This window comes from Pinus tabuliformis, chromosome J (genome assembly GCF_031772625.1).
Source record: "Pinus tabuliformis cultivar Carrire ecotype Pingquan chromosome J, CPIR1, whole genome shotgun sequence".
Taxonomy (NCBI): domain Eukaryota; kingdom Viridiplantae; phylum Streptophyta; class Pinopsida; order Pinales; family Pinaceae; genus Pinus; species Pinus tabuliformis.
The window spans coordinates 529,990,570-530,004,749 of record NC_142295.1 but is presented as its reverse complement, the minus strand read 5'-3'; the positions used below and the strand labels follow the sequence as shown (position 1 = coordinate 530,004,749).

Here is a 14,180-nt window from a genome sequence, read left to right as displayed (position 1 = left end):
ATATTATTTCATTAGATTTAGAAAATTGACTATCCCTAAATTATTCTGTCATTTTTATATGAATTTAAAATTTCACTTGTGGAAAATGATCATGGGTGTTGACTATAACAATCATTCATGCCAACTATTTAAAATAAAGCTCTATTTTGGTTTGTTTTTGTTTTTGTTTTTGTTTTTGTTTTTGTTTTTTTTTTTTTGTTTCTTGTTTTTTTTTTTTTTTTTTTTTTTTTTTTTTTTTTAAATAAAAAAATATTATTTCATTAGATTTAGAAAATTGACTATCCCTAAAATATTCTGTCATTTTTTATATGAATTTAAAATTTCACTTGTGGAAAATGATCATGGGTGGAGACTATAACAATCATTCTTGCCAACTATCTAAAATAATGCTTTATTTTGGGTTTTTGATAAAATTACATGTGTAGGTGTAATGTAAGTATCTAAACAATTGGAGGATGAGTGTAAACATTTAAATGTTGGTTTGATTAATAATAAAGAACTAAAGTAATAAAAATAATAAAATGCAAAAATTGTTATATTTTGATTTTGTTATTAACTTGTGAATAGACTTTGTTACAATACCATGAGCCAATACCATGTCTTATCAATACCACATGCCCAAAAACCATAACTTATTTCACAATCGAAATATTTTATAACAATATGACAAGTTTCTTAACCATGGATATTCACCCCCACTTTACCGTGGACATTATTAACTTGTAAATAAGCTTTGTTGCAATACCATGGGCCAGTACCATGGCTTATCAATACCACATGCTCAAAAAACATAACTTATTTCACAATCAAAATATTTTATAACAATATGACAAGATTATTAACCATGGATATTCATCCCCACTTTGGCATTGATACTATGGGCTTGCGAATAGACTTTGTTACAATACCATGGGCCAATACCATGGCTTATCAATACGACATTGCCCAAAAATCATAACTTATTTCACAATCAAAATATTTTATAACAATATGACAAGATTCTTAACCATGGATATGCACCCCCACATTACCATAGATATCATAATTTGTAAATATGATTTGTTACAATACCATGGTTTACCAATACCACATGCCCAAAAACCATAACTTATTTTACAATCAAAATATTTTATTTTAATAGATATTTTATTTTAATATATTTTTATAACAGTTTTAATTAAATCTAAAAGGAAAAATATTATAATTACTGTTGAGATATATCACTACCCTCTATTCTTAACTTAGGATCCAAGCAATGAGAGCAAGCAAAGTGATTAACAATAATAGAGAAAAGATAGTGCATGATTCTTTTAAATTTTTCATTATTGTATTTTTTTTACATGATTGAACCAAAATATAGGTTTAATATTTACAACCAATTGAGTTTTTTTTCAATTTAGATACTTTCCTAAACACAATACAATGAGATCAAATTTAAGAGAGGGGGGAGGGAGATAGTGACAGAGCTAAAGGGTAGAGAGAGAGAGAGAGTGATGGGGTAGAGAGGGAGGTGGAAGAGAGAGTGAGAAAGAGGAAGGAAGAGAGGGAGGAGGGGAGAGAGAGAAGGAGAGAGGGAGAGAGAGAGATGGAGATGGATGGGGAGAGAGAGGGAGTGAAAACAAAGATATGGAGAGAGAGTGATGGAGAGAGGAGAGGAGGGAAGAAAGAGAAGAGGAGAAGAGAGAGATAAGGAGAGAAGGGGAAGAGAGAGAGGGAGACAAAAATGGAGGGGAGGGAGAGAGAAGGAAAGAGGGAGGGAGATAGTGACAAAGTTGAGGGAAGAGAGAGAGAGAGTGATGGGGGGAGGAGAGATAGAGGGAGGTAGGAGAGAAAGGGAGAGAGAGGAGGGGGAAGAGAGGATTCAAAGAGATAAGGAGAAAGAATGAGGGAGAGAGATGGAGTTGGATGGGTAGAGAGAGGGAGGGAAGAATAAGGACATAGAGGGAGAGAGGTGGAGAGAGAAAGGGAGTAATGAGGGAGAGATGGAGAGAGAGTGAGGGAGAGAGGAGAAAAGGAGACAAGAGAGAGAAAGATAAATATATATGGAGAGAGTGTGTATGATTTGGGGGTGAGATAGAGAGAGGGAATAAGAAAGAGATACATATAAAAATATAGATATTATATAACCAACCTAGATCCATCTTAAACTTGAATCTATTAAGCACCAAGAGGGATCAAATCTCTGAGGTGCAAACCTTTACTCAAGTTTTACACTAAAAAAAGAGGTTTTGCTCCTCTAGAGATTTGATCCCTCTCCACGCTTGATAGATCCGGGTTTAAGATGGATCATCCAGGTTTAAGATGGATCTAGACTAGCCTATTTAACATTTAAAGATGGATCATGCGGGTTTGAGATGGATCTAAATTGGTCTATTTAACATTTAAAATAGTACAAAATATAAAGTTTAATTTGTTCCTGATTTATTATTGGAGAAAGTAGTACAAAATATAAAATTTAATTTTTCCGTGATTTATTATTAGAGAAACTAAACTAATAACAAAATCATAAACTCTTAACCAACAAAATGTTTAAAATATAAACCAACTTTTCTTTTTATTTTAAAAAAAAAATACTATCCAACCAAATCGCCCTAATTAATTAACAAAAAATATATTTAAAAAAAATTTAATGGATAAAAAAATTCAACATTAATTATTAATTCAACTCTTTTTTCAATAATTTTATACTCAAATATGGTTAAATACTATCCAACCAAATCGCCCTAATTAATTAACAAAAAATATATTTAAAAAAAATTTAATGGATAAAAAAATTCAACATTAATTATTAATTCAACTCTTTTTTCAATAATTTTATACTCAAATATGGTTTTTATTGTGTTAATATTATTTTGTACTTTGCATTGGGATTGGGATTGGTTATATATATATATATATATATATATATATATATATAAGCATTAATATTTTTCTGTAACTTAGATGGGGATAGCTAAAAATTATTTGAATTTATATATATATATATATATATATATATATATATATTAAAAAAATGGACAACAGGAGTGCTTAAATCATGTTTTTGATGGTGGAAATGGATTCAACACCATCAAAAACCCTAAGAACGCTCAAAATCCTAAAACTCAACAATTATAACATCGATTTCCAAAAATTTCTACTGGGTTTTATCAAAATCCTACAACAATTTCTATTAAAATTGTCTAAATCTAGTTGTATATATTATATATCAAAAAAATTGTCAACAATTTCTATTAAAATTGTCTAAATCTAGTTGTATATATTATATATCAAAAAAATTGTCAGTAAAAGTGCTTAGAATGATTTTGATGGTGGAAATAGTTTCAATACCATCAAAAATCCTTGGAACACCTAAAATCTTGAAATTTAAAAACTATAACACGAATTTCCAAAATTTCCGCTGAATTTTATCAAAATCCTACCACAATTTCCAAAAAAAGCACACCTCTTACCACTATATATATAATAACTTGTATTTTAATTTGATTATAAATATTATTTTTTAATTATTATATATATATATACATATATATATATATATTTTTATTTTTTTCTCGGTAAATGACTAAACTATTATATTATGTACAGGATTCAAAAATACATCATGGTGAAACAAGAGAGAATCAGGCTCTGGGTATGTCACCCGAGAGCAATTGAGGCATCCAAAAACTAGCCCATGCAGGGGCGCCAGACACAAAAGCCAGACTTCCATAAGGGCACGCCCACGCAGGGGCACCAACCATTTCATCCCACGCAGGGGAAACCCACCTTACCCAAATCCTTGACACAAAATTCAAGAGCATGGACATTAAACCACACATGAAAGAGACCAGAAGCATTGTTACTTTAACAGAGTCAAAAAACAAACAGCAGAAGACCAAATAGAAATCCATAGAAACCTTGTGTGCGGGCGTCATCAGTCGTCCATTTGCACTTCCTCTACCCGGCACCAGCCATAGGCTTCTCTTTCAGCCGCAGTGGGAAAGGTGTCTTCCTCCTCGCCAGTTCCCGGCTTCTGATCTTGCTTGCGTTGCATTACGTTTTCCGGATCTGAGGCCGCACCTTTAACCTCCTGCTCCTTATCAGCTTCAGAGGCCGCTGCTTCATGCTTCTGATTGTCAGTCGTCCTCTGCCCCTGTTCATCCAGGGCGTCCTCATCTTCCCGGGCATTTTCTATGAACAAGACTGAGACATGCGCGCTGATCCGCGGATTGTTCATGGCACTGCTGAAATTGAAGATAGTTGAACCAAAGGCAGGCAAGGCATTCGAGCTCGAAGCCCCTGCATCCATGAATTGGCTGGAGTGGAGGGGGTTGGCGCCAGTGGAGCGAGCAATGTTGTAGTGGCAGCAATGGACAACATTGTCCGCTTCATGACTGCGCGAGATTCCCCCTCTGGAAGTGCCTCGACGGCTAAGCATGCGCTGTCGAGGTCTCACCATTCTCGTGGGATGCAGGGGAAAGAAATTCCAACAGACCACAGGGTAGTCTAGACCCCCTGCAACCAACGCCGACTGAGGGATGAACCAGACAGACGGAGAAGAAATCCCGACAGAGACGGAGAGGCCAGGCAACTGCAATACCACAAACATTCTCTGATCCCATACAGCGATATCCCTTATGACTTCACCGGCCCTGCTTTGGAGCTCCCCCGCCATAACTGCTGCTGTCGCCTGAGCCGAATTACCTCGCGGAGCATTAACTATCTCCTGCCATTCCACCTTATACCATCTGCAATCGATGGCTGTGTTATCTACGGCTGCCACGTGATGGCCACGGGCCGGCATGTGGCCATCCCCCATCACCTGTCCCATCTCAGTTATCACCCGCATCCGGGGGAGCTGCGTCTTTCTGGACCAGTCGAGAGCACTCTTGAGCCTTGTCATGTGTTAAAATAGTGTTCAGCTGCCCTGTGATTAGAGAGTGGTCAGTCTCCACTCCTACATTGGCCATGAAGTCTGCAACCCTGTTGCCCTCCCGTCTTGTGTGTGTGAAGGTGATTGCTCTGTTGTTATGGAGCTCACGTTCTATGGCTTCCAGTCTTGCTTCAAGCCTCCAGCTGGTGGCTATTTTCCTGGCCTGAGATCCATTAAGGATTTTTTTGGCCATGTTTATGAGGATCTGAGAATCTCCTTCCACCTCCAGGGGGTGAAAGTTGTGTCCTCCAGCAAGTAGTAATCCCCGCCATAGACCCTCTAGCTCAGCTAAGTTGTTGGTGTCCCATGCAATGTTTCCGAAATACAGCATTAGGGGGGCACCTTCATGATTCCTTATTATTCCTCCAAAGCCTGCGAGACTAGGGTTCCCTTTTGAGGCACCATCAAAGTTGAGTTTGAATGTAGACCTTGGTGGGGGCTTCCATGTGTTCTAATTTTTGTTGCTGGTTTTAGAGTGGTCCAGCTTGTGAGAGCCTTGAGTATGATGAATTTGCCAGTTATCCATAATGATTTTTTCGTTGGCTAGCGTAGGCCAGTCCTCCTCCTTCCAGGATTTTAGCATAAGAGTCTCTTGAAGATTTCTGCAGAGCAGGTTCCAAATGCTGTCTATCGAGGAGCACTGATTTTTAAATATACGCTTGTTTCGCTCCTTCCATATGCTCCACAAAACTAGCCCGGGTACTAGTCTCCAAAGATGATTGAGGATTTCACTCTTGTAAGGGTCCTGTGGCCACTGACGTATAGAATTCGTGATGTCATTCTCAAGTCTACATCTTCTTTGACACCGAAAGCTCGCCTTTTCCCAGAGTTGATTTGCCAGGGGGCAAGAGTCCAGCAGATGTTGGAGAGTTTCCTCATGGGCGCTGCAGTTGAAACAGATGGAGGGGCCATGAAAGTTTCTTCTTCTAAGCTTGTCCCAGGTTAAAATTCTCTGATGTCCTACCAACCAGAGAAAATAACAGATTTTGGGCTAGGAGCCCGAACTCCATATTTTACTCCAGATTGGGTCCTGGGGAACGGAGTCATTGCAGATGATTTTGTAGGCCTCGGACGTGGTGAAAGCTCCTTTCGGTTGGTATCCCCACCTTAGAATGTCTCTACTCTCGTCGCACCTAATTTTCCTTTTGCTGAGTTCCCTTTCCAGCTCCACGGAAATTTGGAGATCTTCATTTGTGAGTACATGGTTACCCGGTTTCCAAATCCTAAAGCCCTTCTCAGAGTCCTGAGCCCAGTATTGCCTAATCTTAGCTTGCTGTGTCTCCTCCTCAATGGTGTCCGGTGGCAGGTTCAGAACATTGCTAAGAATAGGCATTTGGTTCCAGGCGTCTGTCCAAAATCTAGTGGTGTGACCGTTTCTTACTTCCCAGAAACTGTGCTGCTGAATCATTTGATAGTGTTCTTTGGCTGCATTCCAAATTAGCGATCCTTTATCATTGGGCTTTAATCTGATGAGTTCTTCCTGGGGTCGATGATTGGCATACTTTGCCGTCCATAATGTGACCCAGGGTTTGCCTGGACTTGTGAGCCATTGCCACCATATTTTGGCTCCCATGATGGCATTGCTGTGCTCGGGATCTCGTAGACCAATGCCTCCTTTTGCTTTTGGTTTGCATACAGTGCTCCACTTTACCAGTGCCCATTTGCGATTAGTTGCATTGCTGCCCCAAAGGAAGCCTCTCTGAATATTCCTTAGTCTTTTTAGGACCCACTTTGGTGCAGCCAGGATGGAAAATAAGTACAACGGCATTGCTTGAAGAACGACCTTTATGAGCACTGCGCGGCTGACTAAGTTCAAAGCTCTGTGCGTCCACTAGTTGAGACGGGATTCAAGCTTTTCAATAAGGTTGCGCCATGAGGAGTGCTTGATGGCGGAGACAGTAAGGGGGGCCCCAAGGTATTTGGAGGGAAGGGTGGCAATAGGGAACCCCAAAATGCGGACTATAGCAGACTTGACAACCGGAGGGGTATTAAAGAAGAAGATCTGCGATTTGGAGCAATTGATGCTGGTTCCAGAGGCTTCGGCGAAGTCATTGAGCACGACTTTAAATCTGGAAGCTTCTTGAACGGAGGGGTAACCAAAGAGCATGGTGTCATCAACAAATTGCTGATGGGAAATGGCAGGCAGCTGATGAATAGAGAGACCTCTAAGCTGATGAGTGTGAAGGGCATTATTAATGTGACGTCCCAGTCCTTCAGCCATTAATACAAAGAGGAAGGGGGAAAGAGGGTCCCCTTGCCTTATGCCTCGGGAGGGGGCAAAGGGTCGAGAGGGGATCCCATTCACGAGTATGGAGAAACTAGTGGAAGAGATGAGGCTAATAACCCATTGAATCCATGCGGGACTAAAACCGAAAGCAGTTAGCATTTGTTGTACATAATCCTAGCCGAGTTTATCAAAAGCTTTGGAAAGATCAAGTTTTAGGAGCATACCTGCCTGTTTTGAGTGCTTGAGAGTGTGTATGATCTCATGCGAGAGGATGATGCCGTCCATGATCTGTCTCCCCTCCACATATCCTGACTGTTCCGGAGAAATGAGCATTGGCAAGAGGGGCTTTAGCCTGTTTGCAATGACTTTGGAGATGACTTTGTATATTACATTGCAGAGTGCGATCGGTCTGAATTTGTCCGGTTTGATCGAGTCCTCCTCTTTTGGGATTAAGGCTATGAAGGTGGAATTAAGTGAGGGAAGCAGCCAGTGATTCACTCGCGATTCCTCAACCACTTCCCATACTTCCAATTTTATTAGTTCCCAGAACTTGTGGAAGAAAGTGGTGGTGAAACCGTCCGGGCCGGGAGCTTTACCTTCTTTAAGCTGAGCCATAGCTACGTCCACTTCCTGTGTTTGAATTGGACTGAGGAGGAGTTCATTGTGCTCCGCCGTGATTAATTTTGGCACATTGCGTATGATTCTTTCAATTGCAGGACGTCTGTTGATATCAGGCTCTTGATGGACTTGCTTGAAGTGGTTGAGGAATTCCTTCTCAATTTCTTCGTGCTGTTCCACCCTTTCTCCTCCTGACTTTTGAATGTAAGGGATATTATTGCACATTCTACGTTGCACAGTGGTTCTGTGAAAGAATTTGGTGTTTCGTTCTCCCTCTTTTAACCATCTGATTCTAGACTTTTTCTTCCAGTATATCTCCTCCTGCTTTCTTCTCTCCTCAAGCTGATTGTGGATGAGCTGCTCCTGCTTAAGGGTTCTCTCTGTGTGGCCTTCTGTACTTATTTCTTGCTGCAGTTCCTTCAGAGCTTTTTGGAGATCATGTTGCGCCTTGAAGATGTTTCCAAAGGTCTCTCTGTTCCATCGCTTGAGGCAGAGCTTTAGATGTTTGAGTTTCTGTTGGAACTGGTACATCTTGGAGCCGTCTGGAGGCCTGAAGGATGTCCATGTAGAGTGAACCAAATCTTTCAGTGAGGGATGGGTGAACCAAAATTCCTCGAAGCGAAAAGGTCTTCTTGTGGTGCTGCCAGGACGCTGCCATTGAAGGGCAACCGGCCAGTGATCGGATCCTGAGTGTGGAAGAATGGTTGCCGAGAAGTCTCCCCCTAGGTGAATCGAGTTGTCTGAGATTAGAAACCGATCTAGCTTGGAGGCTATTTGATGCTTGCCTGCTCTTCGATTGCTCCACGTAAAAGTGCCATTGCAAAAATGTAAATCTATCAGGGATGCGTTCTGGATAAAGTCTTTAAAGTGGGTATTTTCCTGTTCCAGCCTGTTTCTGCCTCCAATCTTTTCCTCCAATTTTGTTATCATGTTAAAATCCCCCCCAACAATCCAGAGCGGGTGCCTTCTATTGGAGTTAAGAGCTTCTATGGTTTGGAGGAGAGCAATTTTTTCCTTGGCTTCCTGAGGGAAGTATACATTCGAGAGATTCCCATGTATATTCGTGCCTATTATGTGAAAAGCAGCCTGAATTAGACTATGAGAAGCATGAAAGTCTGTGAGGGTAAGTGCTTGGGAGTTCCATGCGATAGCTAGCCCTCCAGATGCCCCAGAGGCATCCACAACCACCGATTGACATCCTGGCCAGGCTTTAGAGAGGATCATTTCTAGAGTTGAGCTGTTACATTTTGTCTCTTGGAGAAAGCATATTTGCGGCTTTTCCATTCTTAACATATTTTTTAGCATTCTGAGTTTTCCCGGGCTATTGAGCCCCCTTAGGTTCCATGAAATGAGCTTCATGATTCACTATTGGTAGAGGGCTTGTAGTACTTCGTAAGCTTAGCATACCTGCCTGAGTCTACCAGGATCTTCCCCACCGCTATTGTTCTTTGGAGATCAGTTCTTCTTCCTCTTTTTTTGGAGTCTTTTGGAGTTTGGCCTAAATCCCATTGGCTTCCTGCTTGGATACCAAGCTGGTGCTGATGGTATGCTCTGGAAATAACCATTTCCAGTTTGTTAAGCTGAAACTCTGGGATGCTTTCATAAGCTTTCTTTTTGCATGCTGCTTCTAGTTCCAATATGTCTAATCCATTTAGATCTATACTCTCCGGTTCTTCCTCCATGCGTTGCATCTGGTTGTCTTCTTCCGTGGGCATGTTTGGGCTTTGGAGAGGGTCTGAGGATCCGTCAACCTCCATTTCATTTTCTTTTTCCCCTTGCTTTTCCTTGCTTTCCGAGGGGTTATCTGGGGCCGCTTTGGTTGGAGGTGGATCCGAGGAGGGGGCTGAAGGAGGTGGCTGGGTGGAGGAGGAGGGGATATCAGAGTTGGGGGGAGAGGATGTGTTTTTCTCTTCCGTGGATTGAGCCAGGATTCCAAAGCTGTTTCTGACCGCAGGGTCAGAGGTATTATTTTGCTGGGGTTTCTTCCCTGATGTTGATTTTTTATGAGCTCGTTTGCGGGTAGGGGCTTTGGTGAAGCCATCATGGGTCAGAGAGTCAGAGGGGATAGGGGCAGTAGCTTTGACATTTAGGGGGCAATCTCTAAAAAGATGCCCTATGGCATGGCATTTACGACATCGAAACGGGACATGTTCATAGTCTAAGGGTTGAATCCATTCATAGTCACGGTGAGAGAGACTTACCGATTCTGGCAGAGCTTTGTCCAGGCGCATAAAGACGCAGATGCGGGCGTATGATGTGTATCTACGCATTTTCGTTTCTTCAGCAGCCTTTATGTATTCCCCCAGACCATTTCCAATGTTTCTCAGGATATCCTCGCCCCAATACTCATCTGGGAGTGAGTATAGTCTTATCCAGACCGGAGCCCATGTGAGGTCCTCCTTATCCGGGTTGAATCTGGGTGCCCAGTCCCTTAAGTATAGGCCGACTGAGTTGAAGAAGTAGGGTCCTTCAACTAGGACTCTGTATTTGTCTTCCAGGAAAAAGAAAATCGCTGTGAAGAATCCTTTTGGGCCTAGCTGCAGAGTTACATCACCCTTAGGCTTCCATTTCGCTGCGATCCAACTGTGTAGGGCTTTTTCCGTCGGCCAAAACCCTATAAATTTTCCGATGAGCGCATGATCTGTCATAAACTGGATTCTTTCTTCTATTTTCTCTCCCGGCAGTTCGATTCTGGGTCGATCTGTTGCTATTGGTTTGCAGGTGGTCGAGGAGACCTTCGGGGTATCATCTGGTCGGTTATTCCGCCCTATTTCTTCATCCACCTTATTTTCCAGTTTGTCCTTGCCATTGCGCTCATGCCGGCGCGGGATCTCCTGATTGATCACATTCTCGTTGATCGATCCAAAGCGTATCGTTCTTTCGGTTTGGTTCTGCGATTTGTTTGCCATGGGGGAGGTCGCCGTAACCCCCCTTGGGGGTTATCCATTTGCCCTTCGTTCCCTTACAATGCAGTTGAGTGATTTCTGGGTGCAGGGTCAGGTCCGCGATGGCTATCTGCGCAGGTCAGGCTGCGCCGTCTGAGAATAGTACAAAACCCTAGTAGTCAGGCTCCAGTCCTCTGACCCCAGAAGCCCACTATTCCGACTCTATTCATCCTACTAAGCGTCCCTCCTATATATATATTTTAAAAATATAATTAAATATTTTTATTTAGAATATAATTTATATATTTTATATTTACTAAATTGTATGAGATTAATAATTAATATTTATTTTTACAAATCTAAAATAATTATTGTTACATCTCAAATCAAAATTGTCAAATTATTCTATTAAATGTGAAGAAACAAATGTTCATGGTTAAGTGTTCCGTATATCTATACTAAGCATTATTGGTAGAGTCTAACAAAGTGCCCATAGGTTATTGGAAGAGTACACGTGCCCATAGTTAAGTCATTGTGTGCTTTCAAAGTTCATGGACGAGGTTTCGCACCGACCACCATTTTTTTAAAAATATATTTAAATATATTCATAAGAATTTGGCTAAAATATAGAATTAAACCCTAATCAAATATTCATATTTATATGAAATTAATTAAATGTCCAACCATATTACCTAATTTGAAATTGTTTATAACCCAATTTAACTAACTTCTTCTATTTATAGTATACCGTTGGAGAAAACCATCAAACACTTCCTTATTTTCCTTATAGTAATATAGAGTATCGCAAAACCTCTGGTATAAAATTAAAACATAATATATATGAGATTTTTGGAGTATTCGTTGTTTAAATTAGTTTTTTTTATTAATTAACTTCAACATTTTCAATAATTTTTGAGATATTTCTATTGTGAAAAATTACCCTGTGATTTTAATAATTTTTTACAAAATTTTAAACAAATTAAATAATAAAATAAACAAATATTTTTCGAAAAATCACACTATGAAAAAAAACCAATAAAATTTAATTAAAATAAAAAACCAAAAACTATAGACATAGACATAGACATGCATGAAGTATAACTCAATCGTAAGTAAATCTATATTCCCGATTCGGTAAAGGCATATGGATTGAAATTGTAGTTCCAATAGAAGTGGTATGCATGTGGGGAGTAAACCAGTGTGCTTAGAAATCGTTAGTATTTGCTCGATCTAATCAACAGAACCGCGTGCCAGAAGGCGGTGGGTAAATTCCAGTTCCAGTTGTCCAAGGTGCGAGATCTTCCATAAATATCCTTCAAGGTGCGACACTATGATCCGAACTCATCAGAGTAATATATGTTTCCCCTTCTCATCTTCCATAGAGAGCAAGAAATCCCCACACCCTTTCTGAAATTTCGAGACCCAATTCTGTCTCTCTGTGATTTGATCATTTTCCCATTCTCCAAGAAGGCTAGATGGCTCATTTCCGTCAGAACGTCACTAAGATCTGGCGTGTAACATCATCGCTCAGTGCCAAGGTTCGATCCCCCTCGCATTCAATTCCTCCACAGAGATTTTTCAGTAGTGGAAATGGGCATTCACATTCGAATGCATATAGGATTTCCAGAGGCATGCTAGTATCGGGACTGGGACTGGGATTGGGCATGGGGCTGGCATTCGCAGTATCTCCCCCAAGTTTGGCCGAGTCTCCAGAACCGAAGCTGAAGATGCAGGAGGACCAGAAGTCGCGAGATCCAGTCTCACCACAGCCTCGAGCAGGCATTATGGGAGGACCTGTTATTACCAAGAGTGGAAAAGTGCTTCCAAAGCTCAAGATCTTTGTGGGTTACGATCCCCGTGAGGATCTTGCCTACGAGGTCTGCAGGCATTCGATACTGAAACATGCCACATTTCCAGTTGAAGTAATCCCCATCAAACAAGCGGATCTCCGCAAGGCTGGGCTTTACTGGCGCACAAGGGATCCCACTGAGAGCACCCAGTTCTCCTTTTCCAGGTTCTTGACTCCTTTCCTAGCTGGGTTCGAGGGTTGGGCTATGTTCGTAGACTGTGATTTTCTCTATACTGTTGACGTTAGGGAATTAGCTGAGCTCATTGATGATAAGTATGCTATAATGTGTGTCAAACACGATTACAAGCCCAAGAGTGCTACAAAAATGGATGGGGTTGTGCAGACTACTTACCCTAGAAAGAACTGGTCATCTATGGTTTTGTATAATTGCGGGCACCCCAAGAACAAAGTTTTGACACCCTCTGTTGTGAATTCCCAATCTGGGGCATTTTTGCATAGATTCACTTGGCTTGATGACAATGATATTGGACCCATTCCCTACACCTGGAATTTCCTTGTTGGTCACAATGAGATTGATGACAAGGAACTTCCCAAAGCTATACATTATACAATGGGAGGCCCTTGGTTCGAGGCCTGGAAAGATTGCCAATTCGCAGATCTGTGGCTTCAGGAAGTGGATGAGTATAAGAGGTCCCAGATGATACAGAAGGTGATTCAAGATGAGCTCATAAGGCTGTTGGATACAAGAATGAATGAAAGAGCAGGAGAGCTTGAAACCAGAGTAGGTGAGTTGGAAGGCAAGGTTAGAGAGATCTCTGCTCTGCAGAAATTGCTGTTGTTTTATCTACAAGAGAGGTTTCTAACAGAGGGAGGGAATGGTGTGAAAGAACCTCCTTTTGATGCCTAGTTGAACAAGGTATTGCAGAGCAGAAAGGAATTGCTTTGGAATACTCTGCCGGATCTTGTGAGAGTGCAAAATAGGAATATGTTTTGGAGGTACTAGTGCAGGATATAGCCTAATTATTTTTATTCGATTCTATATTTATCTCTAATAGAGAAATTGTAGTTTTCTGCATAAATTTTGAACTGGAAGCTAACTTATTTCTTAATATACTATTCGCCCATGGTATAGTCAAATCTACCTTTACTTTATAGCAGCTAAGAAATAGCTACATTCTTTATTCTCATCCTTTTTCCTGAAAGAATGGTATGAAGGGTTTGTACCCTATCTGGTGTGGCAAATTTTTTTCTCCAATGTAGTTCTCTCAAACATTGCAATTTCATGGAATATGCTTCATCATATCAATTGGTGTAATTGTATTCTTTCTATATATTAGCTGCCTTGATTGCTACATATGGATGGTTATTTTAGGTTATTCACCTATGGTATGGTCAAATTTGCCTTTAATTTAGCTACATTCTTCACTATCATCCTTTTTCCTGAAAGAATTGTGTGAAGGGTTTGTACTCTATCTGGACAAAAATATTATTGTGGCATTTTTTTCTATCTTAAATGCAGTTATCTCAAACATTGCGATTTCATGGAATATACTTCATCACATCGATTGGTATAATTGTATTAATTCTATTTATTAGCTATCTTGATTGCAATGTATGGATGGTTGTTTTCGGCCAGGCTCAAACATCTCTGTGTTGCTGGGGTTCCCATTGTGGTGTATTTAGTGACTATTTTGATGTGTTTATGTTGAAAATTTATAACCTTCA

General features: G+C 40.6%; 1 protein-coding gene and 1 pseudogene across 1 annotated transcript; one reads left to right on the top strand and one right to left on the bottom strand.

Annotated features, from left to right (window-relative positions):
* Positions 1 to 6,746: 6,746 nt before the first annotated feature.
* On the bottom strand, positions 6,747 to 10,669 carry LOC149228083 (uncharacterized). Its single transcript, XM_089380672.1, has 4 exons — positions 9,962 to 10,669; positions 9,168 to 9,733; positions 7,367 to 8,997; positions 6,747 to 7,126 (listed from the first exon to the last, which is right to left on the bottom strand). Exons 1-4 carry the CDS (start codon positions 10,667 to 10,669, stop codon positions 6,747 to 6,749), a joined length of 3,285 nt encoding a protein of 1,094 aa, XP_089236798.1.
* Positions 10,670 to 11,761: 1,092 nt separating this feature from the next.
* On the top strand, positions 11,762 to 13,564 carry LOC149228082 (protein CDI pseudogene; annotated as a pseudogene).
* Positions 13,565 to 14,180: the final 616 nt, after the last annotated feature.